At 36.7% G+C, this 19295-nt stretch overlaps 1 protein-coding gene across 5 annotated transcripts in view; it reads left to right on the top strand.

Annotated features, from left to right (window-relative positions):
• The window catches only part of SATB1 (SATB homeobox 1), a 92130-nt gene that overhangs the window by 18111 nt on the left and 54724 nt on the right, over nucleotides 1-19295 (top strand). Inside the window, exons 1-6 of one of the 5 annotated variants that reach the window (XM_015618249.3) lie at nucleotides 73-854; nucleotides 947-1016; nucleotides 3684-3919; nucleotides 7692-7868; nucleotides 8646-8772; nucleotides 9500-9623. In XM_015618249.3, the coding sequence (XP_015473735.1) occupies nucleotides 3709-3919; nucleotides 7692-7868; nucleotides 8646-8772; nucleotides 9500-9623 (639 nt within the window). In that variant the 5' untranslated portion in view covers nucleotides 73-854; nucleotides 947-1016; nucleotides 3684-3708. Of the gene's footprint in view, nucleotides 1-72; nucleotides 855-946; nucleotides 1017-3683; nucleotides 3920-7691; nucleotides 7869-8645; nucleotides 8773-9499; nucleotides 9624-19295 lie in introns of those variants that run through there. The other 4 variants (XM_015618250.3, XM_033511898.1, XM_033511899.1 and 1 more) reach the window with 4 other exon arrangements.

Genomic DNA, 19295 nt, shown 5'->3' with positions numbered 1-19295 from the left:
TTTCTTTCATCCTCCTTTTTAACCTATTGTTCAATTTTTTACATTTGTTTTTTTTTTTTTTTTTTTTTTTTTTTTTTTTTCCCCCCCTTTTTATCTCCAGTAGCGATCTCTGGGGCTGAGGTTTCCGCAGAAAGTTTGGGGGCTGTTACGGTGTATATTTTTGCGGAGGGGGAGGGGAGCGGGCTCCTTCTGTGTGTGCTGCTCCTCTGGGTGCCTATTGGAGAATAATAGTGTAAGTGACAACCTAGAAGTAGACTTTCTGCTCTTCACACTGGATAGAAAAGCTGCCTTTTTTTTTTTCTTTGCCTTTTTTTTTTTTTTTTTAAATAACCCCCTTTCTCACTTGATCCTTTATGCATTGGTTTTATTTTTTAAAAGATAGCTAGACTTAAATCACCCTCCACCTTAATTTAAACCTGCTACTTATTTTTTAATTATTATTAGTAGTATTAATTCCTCGTTTTGAGCGTTACACTTGTCTGATCAATTTGATCCGCAGCTCTGTCTTCCGTTGCTCAACCTCGAAAACTGGCTCTCTTAAAAGATATTTAATCTCTATTTTTTTGTCCATTGCCATTTTTGCTCATGGCTACTCTGTTTCTCGCTATCTGTTTTTGCCCCTCCCCGCCTAGAGGAAAATAGCAACAAGAAAAAAAAAAAAAAGAAAAAAAAGAAAAAAATAAGAGAATATTAGGGGAAGTAGTCCTCAGGTCTGCTGCCCCCCCCCCCGCCCCCCCTTCAGAAAGGGGGGGACCTAAAAACATCAGTCTTGAACTTCTTCCTCTTCAAGAGCTCGGGCTGCAAAGGAAACCTCCTTTGTTTTTGTTATTTATATGCTGTCAAGTTTTGAAGTGGTGAGTTTCGGGTCGGTTTTGCTAATTTCACTCAGAAAACTGCAGTGTTTCTGTTTCTAGATAAGTACTTTGCTTCTTTGTCTCTTTAAAAGGTCACAGGGAAAGCTTGGCCTGGATTGTGAGAGCCATATGGAACGGATAAGTGCGGAGCCTCTCTCAAATGTGATTATGGGTTTTTATGGGGGAGGGAGGGAAGAGGAGGGGAAAGGCATGGGGAGGGGGCTGATTCAGGAGGAGAGAAAGAAATAATATAATACCGGCAGCGTTACATCGCGACAAAAGGAGATACGGCACCGACTCTCATTCAGAAATTGCGCGGTGTGCCTGTACGTGTACGCTGGCTCCGGGAAACTGTGCCTTGAAATTGTGCTCTTCTCTCACTGATCTGTGATGAAAACTTGTAGTTTTGAAAGATGCCTAAATGTGAAACCCGGGGAAACTCCTGGCCTGGAACCGGCAGAGATGATAGGTCTTTTCTGCCACCCTCTCCCTGGGCAGGCCATGCTGGTTGTTGCTCATCACTATTCCAAACTGAGGTTTCAGTGAACTTTAGCCTTGGGCATGGAGTTTAAATGAGTAAATTAGGTGTTTTATGTGCATGTAATTTTGCTTTGTAACATAAAGCTTTTTACAAGATGACTAAGCGGTGAAAGGATGCCGATGGGTGGGTATTCTCAGGCCAATCGAAAATGACCCATTTGGTGTTTTGGTTGCAGTCAGTGTATTAACTAAGTGGCGATCTATCACTTTTATTCACTGTACATGATGTAGTGCGATTCTGACTCATGATGACTAGATACTTTTCGTAGCAAAGAACCTTCGTGCTTAGAGTACTTCCGAAGTTGCCAAAAGTGATGAGGAATTTCTTGTTCGAGGCTTTTTTGTGTGTGCTTTCTTTTACTCTTTCCCCCCCCCACACCCCTCTTTCTTTCTTTTTTTTTTTTGTTAATCCGCTTTTTCTTGAGATAGACCAGTCTCAGAATACCAGCTCTATGGTATGTTAGCATTGTTAGAGACATCGGAAGATGTTCACAGTTTCAGTCTGTAATTCTTTGCTTAGGTTACACTTAGCACAGTTAAAAAAATTCTTTTGGAAAAGTGGCTAAAATAGGCATGTTTACTGTTAATGAGACGCATGACCTAAAGCAGATGGGATAAAGATGAATGGTGAACCTTAGCCTGTCACCTAACAGCATTAGGAAAAATAACGATTGTCTAAGCTTCCTCTATTTGGTTGCATTCTTGAGGTTGCTTGTAAAGGTTTGAATTAATACGTTGCCTCTTTCTTCACCGTATCGGGAAAAGCAGCGTGATGTTCGTACAAGAAAAAAATAGTCTGCAAAATTATCATTGGCATGTATACTAGTGACATAGAAGTGTATATATATAGAGATTCCAAGATATTTAGACTCTAATAACTTCGCTATGAAATGTGCAGAAAATGTATTGAATTACTAGGCAACTGAAAGAAAGTAGCAATTATCCGATTTACACCAGTCTTTCTAAATATGACTTACCCAGTATTAGTATTTGTACTTGCTAATGTAAATACTAGTTAAAATATTAATGTCTGTTGACCTGTCCTTAGTGATTATATTATTTTTATATATATGTAACATAATTGTCTGTGTACTTATACCTTTCCCTGTCAGGGAAAGGTAGGTAAAATACCTAACAATCACAACAGTATTGATTAGTGAAATCATAACCAGAGAGATGCCTTTGCTCTCAGCAAGATTTTTTAATATAGTTGGCAGAACAGGTTCTGTTGAGTGGCAAAAAATCCTTAAAACTTACTCTGTTATGTTGTAGGCTTGGTAGATTTTTAGTGATTTAACTGTAATTGTTAGTCATGGACAGAGGTTTCGAAAGTTTATAAAAAGGGAAGTACAAGCATGCTCATATATACCTTTTCTTAATTTGCTATTGAAATTCTGGTTTTTTGGTTTCAAATAGCTGTGTCAGCATCACCCAGGTTTTGGGGTTTTTTATATTTAAGGGCATCAAAAGTACTGTAGAAATTGTGGAGGATTTTTCCTCAGTTTTATGTCTAGTGAGAAACTATTCAGTTATTTATCTTAATTGAATAAACTACTCTGTTTAACACCTGAAGCTTAATATCTGAAAAACTGAATATTTTGAACCTTGCAAAAGTTGATAAACTCTGTATAATATTGGTTAGGAAACTCAAAAGCAACCATCTCCCGCCACTGCTTTCTGAAGTTAAATGTCAAATTCTTTCTAACTTGTATTTCGAAGGGGGAGAGGAATTTTAAATGGACCATAGTCTACATCTCTAATAAATCTGTTGCTCCTTCAACTAAAGTTTTAACAATCTCTCTATTGTTGTTCATCCATTTTATAATCAAATAGATCAAGAAATTTTTCATTAGAGTCTTTCTCTCCACAATAAAAACATCCGCGATTAATAACAAACCTTTCTGTGATATTTGTAACAATAGCTGTCTTGGAGCACACACCTTGACAATCATCATCACTTATTTGAGTTTTAGATTGTCTCAGTTTTAGTAGAATATCTCCAAAGATATTTTTTTTTTCAAAATTTTTTTTAAGAGGTACTCTGGTTGGCTTTTAAGAAACCATTCCACTAGATTATGATACAATCTCTCTCTGGGTTATGAGGTAATTTTTGAAGAATAAGTTTGTTTCTTTTAAAAAAGGCATTTCTTTCTAGTTAAAATAGTTATCTATTCTTTATGAGCTTATGATACATATATATCTATCTCTGTACATGTGCAGGCTGTGTACGTATACATATGCGCACACGTGTGCAACATATATATTTTTTTTTTTTTTTAATCATGGCAGGTGATCTTTAGAGGCGGGACTGAGTATGGATCATTTGAACGAGGCAACTCAGGGGAAAGAACATTCAGAAATGTCTAACAATGTAAGCGATCCGAAGGGTCCACCAGCCAAAATTGCGCGCTTGGAACAGAATGGGAGCCCATTAGGAAGAGGAAGACTTGGAAGTACAGGAACTAAAATGCAAGGAGTGCCTTTAAAACACTCTGGACACCTGATGAAAACTAATATTAGAAAAGGTAACACTTTTGATAATTCTGCATTAGAGAAATATGATTTATAATATTTGGGGGGGAAGCATACTTCTGCAGACTCTATTTCATTTATATTTCAGGATTAAAATTTCCATTCTAAAATACTATATATTCCCAATTCTGATATAAATCACATTTGGGAAATGTAAGGTTCATTCTTGGGTGGAGCATCTTGCTTTTCAGGGTGGAGTCTGAATTTTGTTAAGGTAAAGGCTAGCTGCTCTGATTAAAGCAAATTCTTACATCAAAATTTAAGTAATTTGGTGCATTATTTCTTTGAGTAAGCGCTAGGCTAAGAAACGCAAAAATATGTAAGAGTAAATACTGAACCCCCAAAAGAAACTCTCTCCTTTCCTCCTAATGATGGTCCTAAGATTGGAAGGGCAGCAGTAGCAGTTGCAAGTTGGTTTAAAGGAGAGAGTGTAAATCTTTAGGTATCACATTGGAAAAGTCATTTATGATGTCAATCTTCGCAGTTTATTTTCTTAAGTACAATTCATTATTGAACAATGAACAACTTGGGTGTCATATTTTTCAGTGGCTGGTTTGCTGTAATTAGACATTTACACAAGGAAAAGGCACATTTAGAATCATTGATGTTTGTATATGGATGGCTTTGTTTGCATTGAAAATACTTTTAAAGGACAATAATATACAAATTTTACTTATCAAAATTTCTAAGTCTTTTTGACCATGTCCTGCAGGCTTGCTAATTTAAATCAAAATATGCTGCATGTAATTTGGCATATGTCTTAAAACAGCCTCTACTTTTCCTATTATAATCTGTTATGTTTATAATCCAGATTTTTCTTGTATTTGCTAAGCAAAGTGCAAAATGCAACCAAGACTCTTAAACGCACAAAGTTAGAAGGCAGAGGAATTTCATTGTGTCTGATGCATAACATTTATCGTACAATCATTTATTTTTTCCTCGGTTTGGCGAAAACAAAGAATATATTGATCCTGAAATGAACAGACACAGCAGTCCGTATTGTTAGATCTTTATCTATTAAAAATGGAAAAACAGCACTTCAGCAAATTCTTTGGCCTCTGCTCATGATTACCCTATTTATTGATTGTTTGCCAAGAATGTATGCATCTTAAGAAAGCCAGGGTAAGAGCATTAAAAATATAATTTATTACGGCTTTTCAAGCAGAGTGCATTAACATTGTACAGTGAAGCAGTGGGGCTGTATAAAAAGGACTTTCTGACGCCTGCAAACATATAAGTTCCATAAATTCCTAAATAGGAGATTTCAGCTGTCTCTGGTATTATGTGATATTTGCACAGCAAACTTTAATGCCAGGACAGTTTTAGACAAGGATTCTACAGACTTCACTGCTCCTTATGGCAGACGTGCTGTTTACATAGACTCGTAAACCTTCAGCAAAAGCTCTAACACTGCCTTCAGGTTTAAATCATGCTGTATTTTTAGCAGGGAGCACTGACCAATGCTCTCCCCTTTAACACTAGAAGGTTATGAAGTTGCTGCACTTGGAGGTCTTGCCAAGTACTAGCAGGAGTGATCAGCCAGCTGAGATTGTGCTCTCCTGTATAACATTTTTCACATTAACAGAAGGACACTAGTGACAGTTTGCTAAAAGATTTAGTAGCTTGATTTGTAGTCAGATGATACCTGTGTCGCACTACCGGGATCCACCTCTGTTAATCTATGCTGTGCCTCAAAATTTGGCCAGGAGGCTCTCCTGTGTTGTTTAAAGTATGACATTTCCCAAAATACTGCAACTGAGGAAACCATATACTTGGCAAAAAGGGTGCTGATAAGCAGCAAAGTACCTGTGTGTTGTGTCTGATTGTAGCTTAATTTGTAGGAGCTGATAAGGGGAAAAACAAATATGCTTTAGCTAGTTTTGAATGTATCTGCACTGTTTGCTAGAATGAAGCTTTGCTTACACTTTATCTTCAGGAATTACTGGTGAAACTGCTTAAGAATTTTGAGCCCTTATTCTGAGTCAGATGGTAGTAGGTGAAACATCAATTATGAGAGCCTGGAAGGGAGAAAAAAGCCCCAAAATCAAACCACCACCTTTTTGCAGATGAATCGTGTGTGTCCCCAGCTTATTTGAAAGCAGTGAAGTAAACACCGCTTTGCATGTACTGCTTTTGCTTTGGTCTTCTCTCCCTTTCTGGCCAGTCTCACTCAGATTACAAAAAAAAATAAAAAAAGCCAAAAAAAAACCCAAACCAAAAAAAAATAAATCCTTCTTTCTGCACTCTATAAATATTGGCAAGCTTTTGCTCTTGTCTTTCAGTCTTTCATGCTGAGCCTATTGGGCAAACTGGAGTGAGTTTCTGGGCTTTTCCTTGCAAGCCTAAAGGGGTTTGTTTGCCAGAGATTGGCTCTCTGGTGAGCAGATGTAGTTTAAATATACGTGCTTAAGAGATATCTTTTTTATCATGATTTCTTACTATATGTTAGAGCACAAATCAGCAGATGTCTTACTATGCTGTCAAGAGTAAAGCTTCCTTTTAGACTGCAGCATGTCAGGTGCACCTTAGCAGGTTAGGAGGTTTCCGTAAGTCTAGAGGGCAGTGGTTATAGAGGCATTAACATTGTAGGACTAATTGGAGTTCCTGGGTGCCCTGTTAAAATAACCCTTGTCATCATTTATGCTAAAGATGATACCCCTCTGGCAGGCTGCCATAAGACAGTTCTGTACATCTCCTTTTAACCCTTCTGCTTTTTGTCATTAAGAGATCCTAACCTGTGCTGCTGGAGACAGCAGAACAGGACTGGAGCTTAAAACCACGGGTCATTGTGTCATCCATGTCTATCTGGGAGGGATTTTCATAAAGTCCAGGGATCTGATTGCTGAGAGAGACTTTGTCCCTAAAACAGCTTGGGTCGTTTGTTACTTCTCTCTCTATAATCAAAAGGGATGAAAAAAATAAAATAAATTTTAAGAAAAGGCCAAAGGAAAGAAAAAAGGTTATTTGCTTAATATTCTGTGCAGTGTATGGAAGGGTTTGCCATATGATGCTACAAAACTGGAAATTAGTAATTAACTTTCAGGCATGCCAAAATAGCGTTGTGGGATGTAAAGTGCAGGAGACAACAAAAACAACAAGAACAACAAAAATAAGCCTGAACTGCAGGTACACTTCTTAAAGCGGCACTGAAATTATGATTTGTTCCTTAAAGATGCAAGTGAAAGTAGTGCTCAAGTGCACTCAGTGAATGAAGCACGAATTAGTGTTAACTTTTGCCTTGTTTCCTTGTGTACTCTTTTCAGAGTGAATATATAACACACAAGGTGATTTGTTGCTGTTATTGAAAGCAATTAAATATTTTTGGCAGGACTAAGAAAGTTTTAATGTTAACAAACAAAATTATGTGGCTGGTACTAAAATGGCTTACAGTGAAGACATCTGCAGTATGTATTTAGGTTCTCATGCTGCCTGCTACTCACAACAAATCAGGCAGGACAGAGAGAATCAACTTCTCTTCAGTCAACCTTGCTATTTCTATAGAAGGTAATTCTTTAAACCTGTATCTGATCAAGGGAGATATATATGCATTTCTGCCTTTCAGGGAGATGTATGTTTTGTAGAACTTTCTCTTTTTTGGGGAGGGTGAGGGGAAAGGACTCGGGGAATATGTTGATCAAATATTTGTGATGATTCTTGATGCTTCCTCTGCCTGTTTGTACAGGTTTTATTTACATAACTTTGTATAGACCCACCTACTTTACTATAACTAAAGTTTAATATGTTAAATTTGATTTTTTTTAATAGGAAGTATGCTTCCAGTTTTCTGTGTAGTGGAACATTATGAAAATGCCATTGAGTATGATTCTAAGGAGGAGCATGCAGAATTTGTGTTGGTGAGGAAGGATATGCTTTTCAACCAGCTGATTGAAATGGCATTGCTATCTCTTGGATATTCTCACAGCTCTGCTGCCCAAGCAAAAGGTAAATAAGATTATGAAATTGTACAATGAATTGTGTTTGTTTGTGGGGTCTTGGGGGAGGGGCAGGACTTCTTTATGGAATGCAATACAGGTTTTACTTCTTAAACTTCTTGCAGAGTCTGGTTTTTTTTCCTTCATGTGTTTTTATTTAGTTAGTGCACATTTTGTTCATGGGGAATGTGGAGGTAAATTCCTTTTTTTTTCTTTTTTTTTTTAAGAAGAAAAAAGACTTCAACTGAATCATTAGTATGCTTATTGACCTTAATAATCTGCTCCACTGAGGATCCACAAGGAAGTGTAAAGCATATTTGAGCAGATGGACTGTTGAGAGTCAACTTGCATTTATGACTGAATATCCAGCTCTGTTTCTTTTATTTTGTTCCTGATGGTTTTATAGACTGCAAAGTAATTTTTTTTTGTGCTCAATTCTTGCATTTATTTATTAAGACGAATGCTAACTATTATATCATGTCCTATTGAATTCATAGGAACTTAGGAAAATATACTTCTATACATATTTAACAAATCTCTACTGTAATGTATTTGTATAATTTCATAATACAGATAAGGCCTCTCCTTGGTGGTGTGTGGGTGGGGGTTTTTGGAGGAGGGGGTATTCTTTTGTTTTGCCAGTTTTAAGAGGTTAGAAACAAAGGTGGTGATCTTGTTAAAATCAGGTATTTCTTTAGCCCCTAGGAATTAGGTAAATCACTTTCTTTCAATTTTTCCTGCCCTTCTTGCCCACTCCCCCTCCCCTCTGAAAATTACAATCCTGCAGGGCTTATCCAGGTTGGGAAGTGGAATCCAGTTCCACTCTCCTATGTGACAGATGCCCCCGATGCTACAGTAGCAGACATGCTGCAAGACGTGTATCATGTGGTCACACTGAAAATCCAGTTACACAGGTAAGTCATATACCAGTTCTGGGACGTGAACTGTTACTTGTCTGCTCTTAACTGTTAATATTGCTTGTATTTAATTCCCACCCTGCTTTGTGCTTAAAGTACAAAGGCTTGCCTAAATTCCTTTTTAGTTATTCTAATTCTTCTTTAACTTACAGTATACTATTGCAGAAAACTTTTATAGCTCTGATACATAGATTTTCTTTGGATATCTCATTAAAACTATATTGCATTTTAGTCAATTAAATGATGCATTACAAGAAGGCATTTTACATAAAGTTTACTTAAGAGAAAAATATTTTTGCATATCATGAACAGTACCATCTGTGTGCATTTTGTAAAAGAATGACTTGCTCACACTTATTGTTGCTGTCTAGGTTCTTAAATTTCACGGCAACAAAAAAGAAAAAATGGTTAATATATTAATGCTTTTCATGATCAGTCGTGAGAAAGCATTACACCTTAAATTGTTTTACCAAGCGCATCAGAGCAGGAAGGTAGAAGTAACATGAAAAAATAGTCGCCACATGCAGCTGATGTATAATTCATGCATCAATACAGCAGATGTGTTGTATAAAGTAATTAACTAATCGGAACAATCAGGAGACCGAGAGCAATCTCCAGATGCATCTGCTTGATGCGCAAAATGAAATCTGTCTGTCTTAAAGGAATGTTCTGCAGCAGGATGCAATCTTGTAATAATCCCTTTTCTAATCTGTGTTTCAAATAGTTGCCCTAAACTAGAAGACTTGCCTCCTGAACAATGGTCTCACACAACAGTAAGAAATGCTCTGAAGGACTTACTGAAGGATATGAACCAGAGTTCATTGGCCAAGGAATGTCCCCTTTCGCAGGTACTTAGCATAACATGTAATAAATAATAAAGCACTATAGGCAACGCTGATGTGAGATTTGAGATTTCTACAGACTGCAGCAAGTAGTACCCGTGGAGTGGATCTGCCAAAAATGCAAATGCATTTGACCACTTCATGATCTTTATAAATATGCCTGATTCATTTTGAACATAGTCTTACGTTTCCCATGGGGAGTCGTGAAAGGTTGTTTACACCACACTAAAATCATCTCACAGCAAACTGGATTTTAACTGGTTTTTGTCTGCAGTCTTTGAACTGCTTTGATGCAACTACTTTTTTCAAGCACATGTGTTCAAGATGTTAAAAGGCTCTTTACTTACTGCTGTCAAAAGTACTATTGAATCTGAATGCTTGTTAGATAACCTACAGTAGTTTTAAATGCTAATTCATAAACTGAGACAGTCTTTGGCATGCTATATGAGAAGGGAATAAAGAATAAAGCTCTTTGGGTGATATGTTGTTGTTGCAAAGAACCAAAGGAAAATCAGTCATTTATTAGTTCTAATCAAAATATACCTAAACAAAAATGAAACCTCAATTTATGCATTGCTAAATATTGAACCGATGTGTTCCTCAAGCCTTAGTCGTATTGTTCTATTTTTGCCATTCTTTTTGTTCTTCTCTTGTCAAATTACTGCAAAGGCACGACTCATTTTTCTATGCAGTATGGTGTCCAATGATGCTGTGGTGGAAACATGATCTTTTTTTTACCTTTTAAATTTTAAAATGTATTTCATTATGGCGCAGTGGAGACGAGTTCAGTATACAAATAAATAATGCTAGTTGTGGCAGGGAGGGAAAAAGAGAAATTAAGGAAGGGAAGGTATTTTTATGGGGATTTTATTTCTCTTGTTTAGAATACTGAAGTCTTTGTCTCTGAAAGACTTTAGTTAATCTACAGGAGACTACTCTCCTCCTCTGTCTAATTTTTGTGAAGAGATTAGCAGACTTGTTTCCCATCACTTTTTTTCCCCCTACGGTTAGATTGCTTTCAGTGATGTGGCTCCAATATAGGAAGTTTTGAAGTGGAAATAATCAAAATTATCTTCACTGGTTGCAAACCATTCCAGTAATATGTCTACAAAGTTATCTTTTATGTACCTACTGTAAAAGCATTTGAGCTTTTCCACTGCTGGCTTATGGAGGCTGCAGAAAATTTGGGATTTTTCTCCATTTTAATCTAATAGTACTACTTTTTACTTGATACTGATGGAAAGCAAATAATTTCTATTTAGAGCTGGAATATCTCATTTCTATTTGGACATTGTGTTTCACAAAGGAGTTTCTGTATATATGTATATATAAAGCATAAAAAAAGCTTTTAAAAGAAATGCTTTACTATAGAAAGTATCATGGTACTGGAGACAATTCAATAACTGCATTCTTCTAAAAAAATTTCTTTCAAACTATACTGAATTTTTATGTAATAACTTTAATGGACAAAAAAACATCTTGCTTAATAGCAGCTCTTCAAGTTAATGCTTGAGATGACTAAAACTCCACACTACAGAACTCTGATTTGGGACTATTTGTTTACTAGTTTGTATTTCTTTATTTGTAAAGAAAATACTTAAAGCCATGATCTTCTTTCCATTGCTAAAAGTGTGCTTATTACTTTCGCCATCTCTTATGTTCACCAGTGCTGCCATAGTTGGGTTGCAAGAATTTAAATAGCTTCTGCTTTTCTTTTTTCTTTAAAAACCAAACCGTATTAAGCTTAAAGTGCATTTATTTATTCTTAACTTTCAGAAAAACAAGCTTTTAAAGTAGTTGATCAAGAGCCCATCAGTCAGTCAAAGTCTTCCTGTTTCCCTCCGGGAGCTTGAGGGAAGATCAGTTGATCTGTGTCCTTTTCACATGAGTAAATTGATCTCAATACTTCCCGTATTTGCCTTACCTCTAACTCCTTGTATATCATTCCTATGGAAAGGGCAATGATTTAAGATTGCCAGTGTTTTATTAAAGGTATTAAAGTTTTTGAATTGCCCTGCCATGGCGTGCACCTGCAGCAGAGATGAGAAGTAAGAGAAAGGCAGAGGTCAGGAGACAGCATTTCCTTAGGGGATCCATCAAAGTTCCAGCATAGGAGATTCTTCTGAGAGCAGAAAAGGGCTCTCTCCTTCCACAGGTATAGGTAGTGCCATATGAAGTGCTTCATCACAAACGCAAACTGATGCAGTGACACCGTACCATAACTTATTAACACTGTTATGGATATAATTTATTAACCACAGCAAAATGACTCAAAGTGGAAACGAGAGTAGTTATCATTTTCTGTCACTGTCATTAGCAATACTCTGTTTTGTGTAGGTACAGAGACTTGCTTTAAAGTAATTAAGCCTCTGTGCTCAATGCATGGCATTTCTGAAGCCCCATTTTCACTTAGTTTTTACTGTATTTTCTGAAGCAATCTTGCGTTTTATATATTAAAAGATTGCTCATATTTGTTCATAGGGCAGATAATTTGAAAATATGTGAACAAAACTTTGAGAACCAGTCTGTTTCAATTATAGAGTCTTGAAAACTTATCAGCATTATTTGCTAGAGTGGTTTTTTTTCTTTTTTCTTTCTTTTAAATTTATTTAGCCATTTATTTTCTTGTCCCACTAAAACTTTGGGGTGTAAAGGTATGAACTCTTCACACCTTTCTTGATAAAATACCACTGTGACTCTTGTTCTCATTAGGAGAGTTGATTACGTGGTGCTTTTTGAAGCTGCTGTAATTCTCACTCTGTGACTGTGTGGCCACCCCTGAAGGTCAGTTTTATTGCTCAGCATATCATGGGGAATCCCTGTCAACATGACTTGGAGTGCTTAGGATGGACTGGAGCAAACACACACCTCTGAACTGCTGTGGAATGCAAAGAGCAGTTCAGACAGTTAGCCTCAAAATTTTGGTATCAAGCAGTCAAGGCAAAAGGACACTTCTAATTTTTCATGGAAAACCCAAGCCTGTTCTGAATTATGTGCTAAAGTGCATTTTTTTATGCTTTACATCGGGTTTGCAGATTTTATTGCTAGAGACTGGCAGCATGTGCAGATGCTGACTGAAAGACTTTGCATTTGATACGCACAGCTTGCTTCATTTCTGTTTCCTCTCCAGACCTCTTTTGATGGGGAAGGTAACTTGGAATTTAATCTAGGGCTCAATTTTGGGCCGTCTTGTGCATTCCATTAAATTGGTCTATCTCGCGAGTGGCCTAGATCTCATTTCCCTCCTGTTTTGGCTCTTCAGTCTCCAAAGGGTTGTAAAGAAATTGTTCTACCATCAATTCTTATTTCCAAACCCTTGCACAGAAGCTCTACTGTACTTCAGTCTTCTGGGAGGTGCTCTAAAGTGATCAGGCAGGCAGCTCTGTTGCATTTACTTATTTAATGTTAGTCCTTCAGTGTCTCGCCTTAGTCTTAGCATTTTCATACTTCACTTTCACAGTTTTGCTCTGTTTTGATTTTTAGTGCAGAAGTTTCTTATTACTTCACAGTTAATAACCGAAATACTACAGGCTGTATTTGTTCTGATATTAATAAGAGGTTTTTTCCTCTTTTGTGCCTATTGATTTACACCATCTTGCTCTGTTTCTCTCTGTATTATATATATATCTATTTATAAGTATGATCTACGTAGTTCTATCAACTTTTATGAGGAAGAGGAGAGTAACATGGGGTATTGGTGTAAGAAAAGGACAGGAAATCCTTTTGATAATTCTGGAACAAACTCACCGTGTGCTTTTGAACATTTAGATATATCCCTTATCTTGAGTTCCTGTAACCTTTTCCATGAAAAGATGATAACAAGTCACCTACCAAATGAAGAGATTGTAGAGATTAATTAGTATCTGGACACTGCTTTAAAAATATGGCAGTGATCAAATGACATTGACTTTTCTACTGGTATTATCTTGCCTGATTTGTTTTCTACAGAAAGATATTTCAAATTATTGATATTAGTATTCACAAACAGGCACTATCAAAGCAGTGCAAAAATACTTCCAAAACAAGGTATTATTTTTTTCCATATTATTATTGTATTTATTATATTATATTATTATTATTATATTTATTATATTTGCCCCGTGTATCCTGAAATGTTTAGTTATTTGGTTGGGTTTTATTTTCCCTCCCTTTTGCTCATCCTTTAGGACTGTTTGTATCTAGTCTGGTTCTCAGGGCAACCACGAGTCAGTGCATTATATATGAGAAATTGCAGGCCTGATACATAGCAGAATCTCAACTCTCAATGTTTTTTTGTTCAATATTTTGAAGGGGACATGCAGTATTTCAAAAAAATATATCCAGAGGCTGTGATACTTGGGGACATAGTAATTTACAGACTATTTTAAAATTTTTGGAGGATATTTGTGTGTTCCCCCCTTCCCCCGCCTATAATGTCATCTACATAATTTTGCTCTTAGTGATGAAGGAATAGCATTATTTCAGTCAGAGGGATGGATATGTGCTTGCATTCCATGAAACGTATGCATACACAGTACAAGTGCTGGTACGATACCCAAGTCTGCATAGTTTTGCACTTGTGACAAATATAACTATCCTGACTGCATTTTTAGCAAGCTGTAGTGAATGATTCTCTTAATATGACATGGGCACGGTATAGATCATATACTTTTCTTTCTGTTCAGATACCCTGCCCTGAATTTGCATGCTGTTTTGTTCAGACTTTATATGATCTGGCAGAGACAGCAGACAGAAAGCTTTCTTGGAACATCAGTGTTTCTCAGTTCACCTGATGTGAAGGCACTTGGCCATGACAGCAAATAGGCAGCTCAATAGAAATCCTCGCACGTTTCCACACCACTGTTCTGATCCAAAATCCTAACCAAAAAAAGTTGTGTTTGCTAAAATTAAAATTTCTGTACCTATAGATAATCAAGGAATGAGCTATTAAGAATTGCCAAAATACATACTTTTTATGAGTAGTTTTTGATTCATGCTTTACTTAACCAAAAGGTGGTTTTTGCCCCCTCCCCTTTCAATTTTACCTGCCTAGACCTGAGATCAAGTCCTTGGATTTCTTTGTTGCTTGTAAGTCTCTTCTGTCTTCTTCCCCTCCCCCAGTAATTAATAACCTGAGTAAGGAATGCAGCTCTTTTTTCTGCCTTAGAAGTTACTGTACTTTAGATTTTAAAGATGTCATTAATTATTTCGGGGAAGTAAATCCTTGAGGGCCTGGGCTCAGCTTTTGGCAGGCAGGGCTTTTCAACCCACCCCCCAGTTGCTCAAGAGCATTCACTGTGATGTCTCTTCAAGCTGACATGGTATCTGGATTTTTAAAACATTTGCAATTAACTATTAAAATTTGTGCCTATAATTTTTAGTCATCCAGATAGAATGGGCAGTGACGAGCCTATTGCTAATGGGATGAGCAAGATGTATGTACTAGGTGTTTGGGAAGAGTTGTGTGAGGACATTCACAGGCTATCCAACCTTTCAATCGAATGATCGTTTGATCATTGATTTATGTTTTTTAGATGCATGTAAGCACTCTGTGTTAAAGCTATGCCAGTCTATCTGCAACTGTTTCTTCTGTGTAGCGCCCTATTAAAGGTGAAAATATGTAGAGATTTTTTTCTGCCTCTTCATTAGAATTAAATACAAGAAGGGTGTAAAGTTACTTTCCAAAACCATTATGAGGCTTGAAATTATAGTGGGAGGAGGGGGAAAACATGCTTTGTTCTTCAGATTAAGGCAGTATCTGACTTCAGGGATGTCTGTAAGGTGTCAGCATGTCCCTTGGTATCTGTGCTGTAATAAGGTCTTCTGTTTCTGCTTCTGGAAATTGGAGGAATCCAAGAGAGGAATGGTGCTGCTGTAGAGGTTTTGGGGTTTGGGGTTTTTTTTTTTGTTTGTTTGTTTTTTTGGGGTTTTGTTTTGGTTTTGTTTTGTGGGGTTTATTTTTTTTTTGTTTGTTTTTTTTTGTTGTTCTTGTTCTTGCTGGATTTTTTATTTTTTTTTACACTTCTAGAGTCAGGAGTTATAAGCACCTGTCCTCCATCAGGATCTCTTGTGAAAAGTACAAAATTAATGCATTTTTGGGACTGTGCATCCCACTTTGAGCACTAACCATTTTTGATTGTATCTCAGCAATTTTGAGAACTGTGTCATGTGAGTGATTATCTATTTCATATGGACTTCAAGTTTTAGGGAAGTTACAGAATGAAAAAGGAACACAGCACATTTTCTTCTGATACATTTTCCACCTAAATCATGCATGTGTTTTAGAACTGAGCCTTACTTGACTTCTATTTTCACTCAGTGTTCCTAAGAATAGTATATAGAATAGCTTGCATTTTAAATATTTGTAGTGATGTTCTTCTTTTTGTAGATACATATATACACATAACCACACTTTCTTTTTTTCTTCTGGGTACAGTTAGTGGGTTAAAAGGCAGTCAAGCAATGCACTTCTACAGAATTTTGCATTCATTCGTATTTGTTCATGTTTCTTGCATACCTCTTAACACAGTCACAGCCAAGAACAAACCCTAATTAATTTATTTTTTACATAACTTTATTAGAGAATTAACAAACCACTTCTCCAGTGTTCTTTAAAGCAAGATTGCAAATAAATCTTTTTTTTTTTTTTTTTCTTCTTCTTGGCAAATTTTTGGCTGTAGAGTACTGCAAAAGTATAAACAACATGAGAGATCCTTTAACATAACATGAGAGAGCCTTTAGTCGCTTTGCTCCCTAGCTTTGGAACTCATTGCCAATTGAAGTAAGGAAAGCTTGGCTGTTGGGACTTTTAAATCTAGACTTAAAAGTTATTTGTTCTGTTTAGCATTTTTAAAATGATTCTATTAGGAATTGTATGTGCTTCAGTTTTAATTTTAACTCATAATGATTGTAAAGCACCCTGGGATGCTTGCATGAAGGGCGCTACAGAAACCCAAGATTGTATTGTACTGTGTTGTAATGTATTGTATTATTACATGGTACTGGAGTTGGACCACGGACAATTCATATAGAAAGCATTTGAATACTTAGCTAAAGATAAGGAGTGTGTGTGTGGGGGGGGTACTGTCTTTTCTTGCTTCTTTTCCCCCTTTTCTGTCAGTTATTTTATTAAACTAAATTAACATGGCAGTTATTCCCTAAGAAATGCCAGCATAATTTACTGCTGCAAAGGGGCTCAAAATGTAAACCAGATGATAAACTAAAAATAAAAAAGTCCACATTAAGATTTAATTGCACTTCCCTTTCTATATTACGTTCTTATGTAAAATACATTACAAAACAGTACATTCTTTATCACTTCCTTCACTTTTAACTGAATTTCATTAACAATAAAGAAATATATTGTCTCTATTTTCAGTTATGTCACTTGACAGTTAATCCCTTAACTTGATGTACATGTCTTTAAGATTTTTTTTTTATTTTTTTATTTTTTTTAATAAAGAACACGATAGCACTGACTGGAGCCAAGTATTGCACAATCATGTGATTTGCAAGTTTCCCAGCTCGCAGCTTTGCCAGTGCAGGTCAATTCACACCTGCCACACTTATGCCATTCTGGTCCTCATGTTGCTTTTCCTCAGTGATTGTCAGAGGTAGAGAGAGTTGTGCATGCGGCTCCTTCCTTCCCCCTTCCCTCCCCACTCCGAATGTGTGGTAAACCTTGTGCATTGGAAGTGTCTCCTCAGGAATTAAATGGAGTTTAATTTCTGTCCATTAGAAAGCTGCTATCCACATCTCCAATTAAGCCTTCTATTTAAAGGGCAAGGAGATACGTATGTCTACATCTTAATCACTGCTGTGACTGGTTTGCAGAGACCTTCTCTGACTGGTTCAGTTATTACTAGCAGTGGTGGGAGGCACAGGGATCAGCGTGGTTATAAAACCTACCCAAAAGCTGAGCAAATTCTGTAGGTGCTGTAGCGTCACTGTCAGCAGATTTGAAGCTGAGGTACATCTGTGTTAGGGGATGCAGGAGTGTAGGCATAAAGATGCACCAGGGGAAAATTACTTCAATTGGTAATAATTTTTGCCTGGCAGGAGCAAAAGCAAACAGGACCCACTTGTTGAGAGGCAATGCTCAGAGACATGCAACTCTCACCTTGTCAGACCAGACTCATTGCATGCCTTCACTGTAATCATAACTTAGAAGAAAAGAGATGGGTTTCTCAGACTGAATAAAACTCTGAAAGCTTGTTCCCCCAATCTCACCACTTTTTTGTTTTTTAATTAGTAATTAAGTTCTTCCTTTTTATATCCAAGAACCATGGTAGGAGAATTCTAAGGCAAGGGTGAGTTTTGTTGCTCTCTCCTTGGACGCTTCCTTAAGAGCAGCACAAATGGTATCAGATTCCGCTGGTGCCTTGAAGCAGTGATCAGAGTACAGGTTTTTCAGGACAGTAGCAACCTCAGGTGTGCCTCACTCAGAGCTCCAAAGGGAAAAGTTTTGTTCCCCAGAGGTGGGAAAGGATGAAACATTCTCCTTATATGCACCTGTCTCTTTTATTTTTATTTTGTTTTTTAAGTACTAATATTTCCTACACTCAGAACTGCAGTTCTTCTATCAGCTTGCACCACAAGAGGGGAAAGTGTGCCTGGCTTTGCCTCTGTTCCAAGAGATTTGATAATTTACAGTAAACTGTCAGGGAGAAGGAACGTTTTGTGATGATGAAAAACTGAGACACATGCAGAAGACATTGATATCAATGTCCTTTGTAGAGCCAGAGAAAATATTTTAGTTCCACAAGTTTAACTAGGGTGTTTGTGTTTGAATCAGTATATTGGGACTTAGCATTTTAAGGACTGTGTGTGTACTAATATATTTAACTATGTATGTCACAATAAAATTCCACCAACATATATGTACCAGCTTGCACATCCCTGAGCTCCTAAAGGTGTGTTTCTTACTCTGCACTTCTTGTGTGCAAAGTCGAATTCAACTAATTTATTTTTTTATTTATATATTTTAATGCAATGACTACTCAAGAAAAATTCAGTAAATAGAACCCTAAAGTGTACATACATATTCCTCATGGAAAGCTAGCTGGAACATTTCTCTTTTGAGATACCTTCATTGTATCTTGTATCTTTTTATGAATTCTTCAGAGCATTTATACTTTTCACAAACTCTTGCTAGTGAAAGGTAGCAACACAGAGGCAAAACCAGTACCCTGGCTAACACAGCTACTTACAATGTCAGCTTTACTATTTTATGTCACAAAAGTTAAGAACCCGTACTGAATTTCATGCTATAAATTACTAAATTTCTCCTGATAATTTTTTATGTTTTTCTCAGTACAGAAAGAAATGTTCATGTGCTTTTAGCAGCACATCCCTCATAGAATTTGGGTCTATATGATTAAGAATAATCAGATGTGCATGTGGTTCATAAAGAGGCATGTGACCTGAAACAGTAAAACTGAGACTTAACCATTTAAACAAAGGATAGATAAGGGATGTTACATTTGGCACTAGAAGGGTATTTAAGCAAGCAATCGGAGGCGTGAGAAATGCACTCACTAGGAGCACAAATCAGTGAAGTTCAAAAAGCTAGTCATACATTTAAAAAGAGAAAGAAAAAAAGGTACATAAAAGGTAAATTTAGAGGTTACAGAAAGATATTACAATGGATGTGGTGAAAGATCCAGCACAAGAAGTCTTCAGTTAAATAAATACTTGATG

This window comes from Parus major, chromosome 2 (assembly GCF_001522545.3).
Source record: "Parus major isolate Abel chromosome 2, Parus_major1.1, whole genome shotgun sequence".
Classification (NCBI taxonomy): domain Eukaryota; kingdom Metazoa; phylum Chordata; class Aves; order Passeriformes; family Paridae; genus Parus; species Parus major.
Note: the sequence above shows the minus strand (reverse complement) of the source record. Positions and strands in the feature narration are given on the sequence as shown.